We start from the raw sequence: 12,042 nt of genomic DNA, 5'->3' as shown, positions 1-12,042 counted from the left end.
GGGGGGTGTGTGTGGTTTATATCCACTTTACCAGATACACTAATGCATGCTCTTCTTCATGCACATCTTACCTTCACAGGGTTTATCGTTTAGAAGCTTGAAAGCAGTTTCTTTGGTGAAAGGAGAAAAAGCTGGCGACGCTATGTAATAATATGAAGAGTTGAATTGAGCCTCTGTCTCATTACAAACCACTGGACCTCGCTGCTTTGCTTTAAAAACACCTACAAAAGAATTTGACCTCTGGATGAAACCTGGTTTTCATACAGCAGTGATATTTAAATTGTTCGTAAAGTACATGTTGTTCTTACAGTTTGAGACGCTGCGACGGCTCTTTGCAAATTGAAAAGGAGAAATCCCTTTAAAATTGAACCCTTTCAGTGCCGCTGGATTTACATAATGTGAAATATACCAGAAGTGGGTCACGCCACATTTCAATAATTTCACACGTGCGCTAGTTAATCCCAGACGGGTCGTTATTTATTTTTAATCAGATTTTAAAAGCAGTTAATGTTCACGTTGAAAGGGAGAGGGTCCGGTGGGACTTTGAGGGATTCAAAAACAACATCAAAGAGAAATATAGATTAACATGTCTGACACCTTCCTCTGTTTCAGATGATACCAAGATCGCACTGCACCTCAGAGACAACCAGGGTAAGTGTGTGTGTGTGTGTGTGTGTGTGTGTCTGTGTGTGTCTGTGTGTGTGTGTGTGTGTGTGTTTGAAAGAGTGTGTGTGTGTGTGTGTTGCACCAAGTTTGAATATTAACCACTGTGGGTCTGATCTGCTGATTATTTTTCTTGCAGGAAATGGAAAGTTCATTGACTTCACCTGCTGGAAACCTCAGGCTTTCGTCTGCTCCTATTAATGGATATACAGACACACCTCATATCTTATCTAGTCTCTTGCTGATATGATGAAGAGTTTGCTACCTTTTCCTTGAGTTTAAAATCATATCTTGGGAATACAATGGACTGAATGAAAGAACCATAATAACAATTATTGAATAAAACTGGAAAATCAGGACTTGGGAGCATGTTGTATATTATATTCAATATTTGTTTTTTGATAACAAGCTATACCCTGTAAATAAAACACCATAATGTGTTATTTTTGAGTTGAATTATGTATCATTTAAGTGTATTTAAATGTGTCTCCTAGGTAGGCTACCAAGATAATTAGACATACTTATTTACATTCAATTTCACTAATCTCACACACACACACACACACACACACACACACACACACACACACACACACACACACACACACCACCCTCGTGTTCTGTGTGCTGCAGATCAAAGATTGGCTGTAGCTGTTAATTAAAGCCGGGGGCCTTGATAGATGAAAACAGACATTAGAGATGTCCCGCCCCCTTTAGCCCCCTTTAGCCTATCATATGTACAATGTGTTGGAGCGCTAGCCAATAGGAGCGTTCTGTAGTGATGTGATGATTTTCCAGACATGATGAAATAATAGTTTTTTCGCTGCTCTCATCTGAAGTCGACTGGAGTTTGAATCTGACTTTAAAGAAGTCTCTGAAGGACAGACTCTGTTTCCTGTCCTGCCAGGAACTCACGCTGCTGACCTTGAGTCCAGTATTAACTCTCTACTCTTGTAGTTGTGCGAGAAATCTCATGAATACTTAAACAGACCTCAGGACAAACTATCACAGAGTTTAAAGAGTGACTTTGCTCTAAACAGTTCAGAAAAAGTCTCTAAAACTATGAAATCCAGTGAAATAAAATAACCACGGCTGATTTACAATGGCACTGTTTCAAGTTCTGAAATCAATGTTTCCATGTTCGGACATTCAGCTAAAAGTTGGCATTAAGAAAGTCTAATTAAGTGCATTTTGGGGGATAAGTAAGACAGGAAAATGATGCTGAATGATGAGTGCCCCCTGCTGGTCAAACACAGAGCTGCAGCAGACAGAAGAAACATTTTGGTGCGCAGACCTGTAAGATAAATGTAAATACACACCATTTTCTGAACATATAGGTTCACCTGCTGAATTAAAAACAGAACAAATGAAGCAAAGAAAGTGAAAACCATGAAGCAGACTCAGGCAGTAGAAGTATAGATTCACACTGAGAGTATTATCCTACAGAACAGAACAGCTGACAGAGAAGAGAGAACATCTGATCCTTTACAACAAACACCACACGCTCTGTTAGCTTCTTAGTAACACTGTAATCCTGATAGAATTCCTTTTTGTTTTAATGTAACAGGAATCTGATTTGAGGCTGAGGGAACATTGGGTGTGTAAAAGCGGTGCTCTGGCTCCCCCTGGTGGTCAGAAGCTAGTACGACAACAACATCTTGAAAGAACACAAAAGCCATGTTTGGTATCATATACGCTGCAGAAGAAGAACTCACTGACACTGATATCTTAACCTATAATTAAATTACAATGTTTATTCATAAGTGGTTTATATCTAATAATCTGAATATGCAAAGTAATTAGAAAGTACAATATTGGCCCAGAAGTATTGTGGCATGAGATGAGATGTAGGGAAATGAGGATATGTTCAACCAGATATCTGATCCTTTTACAACAAACACTGTATGCTCTAACAGGGGATGTTTCTCTGTGTTTCAGCACTTCCTGCAGAGAGCTCAGTCGACAGGAAGTCCCCTCCTCTCCACACTGGTCTGATCCTTGGCATCCTATTGGTTACGCTGGTCATGGTGGGCGGAGTTCTGATCACCGTCTACGTTTACCACCACCCGACCTCCGCCGCCAGCCTCTTCCTCATCGAGGTGAGATTAACGCTTCAAAATGAAACTGGAGACACTAGAGACCTGGAGGAATGAGTCTGAAAACACGGGAATGAGTCAGCATTTTAAAAACACATTGACCTCCAGACCAGGGGACAGGAAGTGGGGAAACACCGACTCATTCATGGGTTTAAGGACTCTTTCCTGCACCACTTTATATACTATATTGTATATGCAAATAGTGGTGCATATTTACTGTTTACTTTTCAATTTTATATCACTTTTAGACCATGTGCAATGCTTTGTTCACATGCTACCAGAAATGTTCCAAAATCTGGACCGATAATCACATTTGGAGTGAATGCTGATAAATGACCTTTGAACTATTTAATAATTCCAGAAATATTAACCATAATTCATCAGCAGATTTCAGTGTACAGCATTCACACTGCAATTCTTTTCAAATTCCCTCCCCCCCCCACAGAGGCGTCCCAGCAGGTGGCCGGCGATGAAGTTTCGTCGTGGTTCGGGACACCCGGCGTACGCTGAGGTGGAGCCGGTGGGTCCAGAGAAGGAGATCTTCATGGAGTCCGATCAGTGCTGAGGGACGCCCCCCCCTCTCAGGATCTGAGAACAAAGACTCGTTCAGTCTGGAAGAACAGCCGGAAGTGAAACCTGAAACTGATCCCAGACCAGTGTGATGAACTGGGAACATGGGAGGGAATGGGGGAGGGGGGGGGGAGGGGCAGGTATTGTATAGACTGGACACTGTATGGTGGAGGGGAGCAGGGTGGTGAATTATACAAAAATATATTTTCAGAGATTTCAACCTGGTGGGGTTTGACTGTTTAGGCCTTTGTATTTCCATCCTTTCCCTTCATCGTGTTGTTTTCACAGAGGGAGGGGCACAGCAGGAGAAATTATGAACGGACTGTTCCACTGCAGAGAGGCTGAGAGGCTGGGGGGGATCAGTGGGACTGGGTTCATTTTAGTGGGAGATGGGTTTTTTTTTCTCAATGGGTGATGGGCACACTCTTTTCTACGGAGGGGGGCCACACAACTCAGCAGAATTCTGAGAAATGTCAGAATATGTCCGAAAAAAGTCTGAATTGTACGAGATAAGAAAAAGTGTATTGTGAAGAAAAAAAGGCAGAAAGGAAATTGGAATTCTGAAAAATTTCAGGAAAAAAAATCTGAATTTTGAGAAAAAGATTCTGATAAAAGTCAGAATTCTTGAGAGAACCAAATTGAAATTCTGTAATATGCCAGAAAAAAGTCGTAATTCTATGAACATTTTTTGAAATTCTGAGAAAGATGGTTGAAAAAGTTGGAATTCTGGAGAAAAATGATTGCAAAAAGTCGGAATTTCGAGAAAAAACTATTTATTTGGAAAAAAGAAAGTCGAAAAAAAAGTTGGGATTCTGAGAAAAAGATCTGAATTCTCAGAACGCGTAGAAAGAAAAGAACACGTGGCCCGAATCCTCCTCTGTGCTTTTCCCCGCATCATGGATACCATTTCTATTTTTTACTTTTTGCCGTTTCCTTCTCATCACTGCCGTCGCCATTTTGTCCCCGGCTAGAGTTTGCACTTTTATTTTCATTTCTTCATGTGGTTCTAATGCAAAAAGACAAGACAGGCGCTTGTGAGTGTGTGAATGCTGAGTGTATTTTCTAGAGTGTGTGTTCTGTGAGTGTGTGACTTTAAAGAAGAAGACAGTGCTTTATGGGTGAGTATTTTTGAGCACAGGTTTCTGATTCATCTGAAGAACAGAAAACAAACTGGTTTGGAGTTTTTGGGGGTGTGTTCCAACATCACATTAGTGTAAATACCGAGGCCAAAACATCAGATTCAGGAACTCATGTCGGACAGCAGTACAGAACTTTTTTATGTTTTATCAGTGGCCTTTCTTTCTCTACTTTTTTACTTAAATGGGATTCCCATCATCATCACGCAGACGTTCAGATCTACTGTTCAACTATCGTAAAACCAATGATTGAAGACTTAGAACCTGGACTTCTACTGAAAAATAAAGCGTGCAATATTAGCCTACACCCGTTTGGTTTGACACTGTAAATACAATTTAATTTTATATAAACAACTTGTTGTCATCACATTAAGACCAAAGACTAATCAGCATCTTGTTTTCAGATATTTACCTCAAGGCTTTCGCGAGAAAAACCATCAAATAACGACTTTTTTCAACTGTTTTTGTTTACGGTTAAGCACTAGCGATGATGATTTGACAGCTAACAATTAATTAATTAATATTAAAGACATTAAAATAACATTTGCACCCGATAACAACAGCTCCTTCTTCTTCCCCCAAATCTAGCATCTAGAAACTACCATCAATTTGCGCCACTGTACGCTACAAAACATTACCATAATTTACGTAGGCTACGAACTCGGGACAAACAGTGGGCAGAGTGGTGCAGGAATGAGTCCTAAAACCTAGCATTGAGTCAGCATTTTAGCGCCTCTTGTTCCCTGGGCTTTAAGTCAATGGCTTTCTGAATGTGTTTTTGGTTGTGAGGCTGAAATAAGAGATTTTAACTTAACGGCGGTTGCTAACAAGAGTCTAAACGTCATCATGCCCAACGTTAGCCACCTTTAGCTTAGCGGTGGATACGTGAATATATATAGAAAATACATCATCCCAGCACCACTCTACTTCTCAAGGCGTTAGGTCGACTTCAACATCTAAAATTAAACATTAAAAACCACAAATGTAGTTGGCTAATCTGCACGTTTGCAAAGATAAGTGGGCGGACACAAAGGGGGCGGAGCTTAACTAACTGACACCTTCCATTTAAACACAATCATCATGCACAAAAACCAAATCAATGACTTTCTGGCTGTTTTTTTGTTGTTTTTTTTTACAAACAGCTGCTTTTCAAACTCTCTTTTTTTTATGACGACTCATAACTCCTTTCCGTGGCGCTGTTTGAAAACAGGAGGGGGAGAATATATATCACGACAAAGGGTTAGGGTCTAACATCTGCTTATTGAACACCACCTGAAACTCAGAGTGTTTTATAACCGCTGTCAGAGGAAAATAGCAGATTTGTTCGCGTTAAAACACGTCCGGACACTTTCACCCCTTCCTACTTTATTTTTGATGACGATAAACAGGTGTTTTTGAGACAGGTGACCTATCATGAGAATCCAAATCACTCCGTATCATATCCGTCTGTAATTCCTGTAACTACTGTTGTTTTGATTACATTTGAAATAATAAACAATGTTGTTCAAATCAGAAATCACTCGAGCATCACTTGGCTCTGTTCTGCACAAATCCTGCAATACGAGGAGGAACCATTTCATGCATTCGAACGCGTTCTGCATTATTTACCCGCTGTAATTAAAAAAGCATGCCTAAAAAGTACATTTAAATAAGATTAGGACAGATTGTTCCCCACAGCTTCCTGCAGACACTTTTTAAACAGCGTCCTTTTAGACTTTAAATCATCTGAAAGAGAGCGAGACAGAGATGAATGTTTGCAGATAGCAGAGCTTCCCTGCAGATTGAGGAGATAACAACACGACAACAGAGAGGAGCGAAAGAGGGAATATTATCGACCGTTTAGAAGCATGAAAAGATATAGCGTGTGTGTGTGTGTCCTAGCATTACTATACTTGTGGGGACCTAAATCTGTTTACACAGTCACTTGTGGGGACTCGCCTCCCTTATGGGGACAACATGTGATGTTGTACGATCTGAAACACAGGTCAATAGCTCCCATATCAACTTATTGAATATATATATTGTATATTATATTAATATATTGCTGCTGTAAACCAAAGACTGTAATCAGGTATATGAAGGTGTAAACATGTCCATCACCTGAGAGCTGAGGCTCTGCTGCCATCTAGTGTCGACTAAAGGTAACTGCTCTTCATAAAGGAGCTCATAGTCAAAGTCCATTCATCAATTAGCAGAGAACTGTTTTAAAGGTTTATTAATCATTTAAAGCTTAATATTCCCTAGTTCCCAATTATGCTTTAATTGTTGGCTAATTAAAATATAATCTATTTTTATAAACTGGTGACGATTTAAAATAAATAAAAATGACTGTTCTAAATATATACATGTATATTTATTGTTGGTGATTTAAAATAAATTAATAAAACATTTAAAGAATAAATGTTAAAAAATATTGCTTTACGTTAATTAAAAAAACACTAAAATAATAATTATACAAATAAATAAATACAAATTAAATTGCATTTTTTTAAACTAAATTACTAAGAAATTAATGGATGATAAAGAACACGTTAAGCTTTATATATGTGTGTCAGTGCAGGTGTTTAAAATCCCCCGTTGAAGAAAGAGTCGTCACTTATTCAACGAACAGGAACCAACAGTTTGGTCAAACACATTTATTTGGACCGAAAAGAAGAACGTTTCACAACACAGTGCATTTCTAACGAGCAGATCTACTGGGACACATCAGCTGTTCTCTGAGCCCTTTAAAACAATGCAGAGACATTTGCCCTCTGACTCACACCTGAGGCTCCAGCAGCTCTCTCTCTCTCTCATTCAGTGTGTGTGTGTGTGTGTGTCTGACAGTATCTACAGCATTCCTACAATAACAAGCGTTCAGTCAGTTTTAAAGAGTTCATGCTTCAATGTTCAAAAAGCTCTTTATTTTCCTCATACTGCCTGTTTTCACCCTCTGTCTGAAACCAGAGCCCTTTACATGCATTAAAAGCAGAATAATGCCTCTTTAGATCCTGGGTTTCAGGAGCTTATTGCATTTCAAAGATACGTCAGTGACAAAGGATTCAGATTTAATGGTGAGAGACATTTCAAACCAGGACCTGATTGACACCACGTTAACTAAAGCTACACTAGAACACAAATACAGAGTTCGATCAACAGTTAGATTGGTTTTTAGGCCGGTTTGAAGCAGAGCGATGTGTTCAGGGCGTGACTCAGTTAGTCTGTGTGTGTGTGTGTGTGTGTGTGTGTGTGTGTGTGTGTGTGTGTGTGTGTGTGTGTGTGTGTGTGTGTGTGTGTGTGTGTGTGTGTGTGTGTGTGTGTGTGTGTGTGTGTCTCTCTCTCTCTCTCTCTCTTTAGGAGTTTACACACAGCTGATCAAAACAACACACAGATTATATTTCCTTTCTGCTCAGTTCTCTCACATGTTCTCGTGGACCTGCTTCATGGCCTTGGCAGCGAAGCCCATGTTCTTCAGGACCTCAGTGTTGGTGTGAGAGTTCTCCAGAGCCTCTCTCTGAAACTCGATGGTGGACAAAGTGCCGTCGATCTGCGTCAGCTGCTGCTCCAGACGCTTCTTCCTCTTCAGCGCCTGCAGGGCGGCTGGGACAGAAACAACATGGAGGATCGTGTTTTTATTTCTCAGACAGCGCCTAAATAAATACCTGGCTGTGCTGGGCGTCACAAAGACAACACAGGTTCCTCCCTTTGGTATGTATAGTCTGAGGTGATTCAACAGGCAGCGAAAGGTTTCACGAGAAAACATTAGATGAGACTCAACGTTGCATCCAACCAGAAAGTGCAAACACACATTTATTCCATTTAATATCGAATTATCCATTTCTTGCACAATAATATCCTGCATTATATTTGTATTTCCACGTGTATATATATTTTACTTTAATGCTATCTCGTAAGGTGCATGAGGTTTCAGTTAACTCGCATGAATACATATATTGGATAAGTTGCAGGTTATATATGTTAAGTACAGTTGTAATGAAAACACACAGTTTCCTGCACAGGGAAACTCGACTATAACAGTTTGTTTTTATTTAATCTCTTTCTCTCTCGTCACAAACCTTTTCAACTCGCTGCTGCTGACGAAACTGTTATCTTCAACAAATAAAGAAAATCACTGTAGGCCAAATATCTAATACCTGGATACAGAGGTGTAATGTAATCAAGTACTTTTACTAAAGTACAAGATCTGCATATACTTCTACTTTGACTCAAGATCTGAGTACTTCTACTTTCACTAAAGTACTTCTACCACCTTTGCCTGGCTATAAAAACTGAATCTGATATATTTAAACAACCTCTTTAATACTTCTTTACCTGTGTTGTTTCTCTTAAAACGTGTCCAAAATACTCCATATCCATGGGGAAGCCAAAAGTAAACAACTGCAGGTACATAAATATGTATATAAATATATGTGTGTGTTTATGTACCTCTCTTGTTTTTGGTGCCGTTCTTCTTGGCTATCGTCAGCTCCTGCTCGATCCTCTTCTCCAGGTAGTCCTGTTTCTTGGTCAGCATTTCCTCTGTCTCCCGCAGTTTGTGGATGGCCTCCTGCGGGGAAGGGCCTCCTCTGGACCGGCTGTATTTGGACTTCGAAGAGCCGGAAGAACCGGAGCTGGAGCTCCCTTTGAATAACTTCGCGATTTTACTCATTTTAGCAGCTTTTTGGGGTTAAAAAGCAGCTTCGTGTCTCCCAGCCTCGGTGTGCTGGTGTTGTTCAGACGGGTCGGTTGGGGCGGATTTTCCTGCTGGACTGCTTTCAATTCAAACCAGCCAGTGAACGCACCTTTCAACACACCTTTCACCATTACCTGAAGACGTCATGATACCTGACACCCTCCCCAGGTCGGTTAAAATTCAAAAATGTTTTGAACGTTTTTTTTATTGTGAGAACATTCTAATAAAAACACTCCTTATTAAATATAAAAGGGTAAATTATTACTCTTACACTGTTACAAATAAATATAAATCTTTCGTAGTGGGTGAAACTCCGTCACGTGGTTTCAACACACTTTTCACACCTGAGTGACGTCATGACACCTGACAGATCGGTTACAATAAAAAAAAAGTTTCGAACGTTTTATTTTTATTTAAGGTAAGAAAATATTACTAATTTGTTTTTATTATTAAATAAAAAGGGGTACGTTAATACTCTTACACTATTAAAAAGTAAATTAAAATAAATCAGTTGTAGTCACATCCATGGTCCAGAGCCCTCTAGGGCTCTGCCATGGTCGGGTCGTATTGGGTGAAACTCGGTCACGTGGTTTCACTGCTGGGGTTGACATATGAGGAAGTTTTCAGACTGTTAAAACATGTCTTCAGATCAGTCGACAATATAAAGACGATTTAGTGTTGTTTTCTTTCTCATGTTTATTATTATTTAGTTATTTGTATTTTTTTTCTCCTGCCATTCTCCTGCTCCACTCTCATCCAGCAGGTGGCTGTATTGCGCCTATCGCCTACTGTCATTAAACCACCGAAGAAGAGAGAAGCGTTGTTTACTTCATCAGCTGTTTTCCACTCGCTTTGTACTCATGGCTGAATTTAACATCGGGAAGCATTGCCGGATCGATTCCTGCCACCAAAACGGTGTGTATCCTCTCCTCTCACTTACAATAAGATCATTTATTACCATGTGTTGTTATTCTGGAGTTGTGTTGAGAAGAAACACAATATAACGGCTCTTTAGCTTCGTTAGAATGTGAGCTAAGCTAACTAACCGGCGTTAGCGTTAAATGTTTGGTAAACTAATTTATTCTAACCAAACTGTTATAATTAGCATAAAACACCAGCGTACAGTTGTTATAAGGTATACAATATGGTTGAGTAAGTGTTTGGAATTAGTAGTTGTGTTTCTGAGGCTATAACATTAGTTTGAGAATATGATTTAGAAGTAAACAATCCCTCTTTGTAATGTTTACTAGTCTCCTTATGCTAACTCAACTGGGAAACATATACAGTATAGATCACACTAAAGTATGATTTAATGTTAATTGTTTTAGAATTATTTCTTTAAACCTTGTGTTGATAAACAACGACTGTTTAGCTTCCTTAGCGTTACATGTTTGGTAAACTAGCTCCTAACTAGCATGCTAACTGCTAACCAAACCGTTATAATTGGCATCAAACGCCAACGGTACAGTTGTTATAACTTAAACAATATGGTTCGCAAAGTGTGTTTAATTAGTCATTAGTAGTTGTGGTACTTTCTGAGGCTATAACATTAGTTTACGGATATTATTTAGAAGTAGAGAATCCCTCTTTGTAATGTTTACTAGCCTCCTTAGGCTATTTCAATCACTATAACTCAACTGGAAAATATCTACAATATAGATTAAACTAAAGTATGATTTGATGTTCATTGTTTTAGGATTATTTCTTTAATATCCACCATCCTGTAATGTCAAAGCTATGCTCTTTTGCTTTTAAATATGTGCTGCAATCTGAAGTCAAATGATCCATAGTTTGAGTTTCTCATTTTCTTAAAAAAAGATCTGTAGTATTTTTTATTTGAATCATCCAGAATATTTGAGATTATTTTGTTTGTATTTTTTACATTTTATATAATATTTGTATTTCATTTGTATTTGTTAATTCTCTTTTCCACTTTTAAAAAAATATTTTAAGTATTGTATTCCTCAAAGTATCTATCTCTAAATGAACAGGTGCATCCAAAAGGAAAACAGACTAGATATAAAAATACAGATTACATACAAACAGTGGCTTTCCATGTGTTCTTTAATTATTCTTAACAGTGTAGGTAGTGCGCTGTCCACTGTATTGATCTTTTACATGTCTAATATATGTAATGTAAAGAGCTTTGAGCACTGGAAAAGAGCTCAAATAAATACCATGACTTATTATTATTATTATTAGTAAAGTAAAGAAACTCATTAAGCGGTTCGCTTTCATAAATGTAGATTTATGTGTATAAAATGTACATACAATAAGAAGAGTTATTGACGAACAAGTGGTCTTGAGGTTAGTCTGAGGGGGTTCATACATTTACGGACGCATGTGGCTCAGTGGATAGAGCATTGGTGTTGGGATCAGGGGGAGCACAGGTTCAAACCCCACTGCAGTCAGCATGTCGTTGTGTCCCTGAGACACTTCACCCCAAATTGCACATGTGGGGATTGTCCATAGTATTGAGTATGTAAGTCGCTTTGGATAAAAGCGTCTAACATGTGATGTAATTTAGCAGAAATCAACATGAGCTTTTTTTTCCGAAACTAAGGCCCCGTCCACACGGAGACGAAAACGGACCGATGTCGATACCAAAAAAGTCTTCCGTCCACACGGAATCGGCTCAATAAACGTGTCCGTCTACACGAGACGATGGAGACGCTGTAGCAGTGGCGAGACGTCAGGGCCCTCTAGGCCCTCTGTGAGGGCCTAAGATATTCTACAAAATAATATTTAAAAACATTAAAGAAATATATATATTTTTTAAAATATTTGTTTTAATATTTTTTATATATATTTTTTTAGTTATATTTTTCATTAGTTTTACCAAAATAACTTGATTTAATTGTATTTAAAATAACATTTCCAAGAAAAATCCTTTCGAATTCTGCCT

The 12,042-nt window shown here is 38.8% G+C and overlaps 1 protein-coding gene and 1 long non-coding RNA gene across 2 annotated transcripts; one reads left to right on the top strand and one right to left on the bottom strand.

The window, feature by feature from the left end:
• Positions 1-548: 548 nt before the first annotated feature.
• Positions 549-5,984, top strand: LOC104963984 (uncharacterized). Its single transcript, XR_800367.1, has 3 exons — positions 549-651; positions 2,602-2,762; positions 3,205-5,984. It is a non-coding gene; the product is annotated as an uncharacterized lncRNA (long non-coding RNA).
• Positions 5,985-7,805: 1,821 nt separating this feature from the next.
• On the bottom strand, positions 7,806-9,217 carry LOC104963983 (charged multivesicular body protein 4c-like). Its single transcript, XM_010792682.1, has 2 exons — positions 8,891-9,217; positions 7,806-8,044 (listed from the first exon to the last, which is right to left on the bottom strand). Exons 1-2 carry the CDS (start codon positions 9,111-9,113, stop codon positions 7,863-7,865), a joined length of 405 nt encoding a protein of 134 aa, XP_010790984.1. The 5' UTR covers positions 9,114-9,217; the 3' UTR covers positions 7,806-7,862.
• Positions 9,218-12,042: the final 2,825 nt, after the last annotated feature.

Source organism: Notothenia coriiceps, unplaced genomic scaffold, assembly GCF_000735185.1.
Source record: "Notothenia coriiceps isolate Sejong01 unplaced genomic scaffold, NC01 NC01_scaffold00036516, whole genome shotgun sequence".
NCBI lineage: Eukaryota > Metazoa > Chordata > Actinopteri > Perciformes > Nototheniidae > Notothenia > Notothenia coriiceps.
This window is presented reverse-complemented; position numbering and strand designations above follow the sequence as displayed.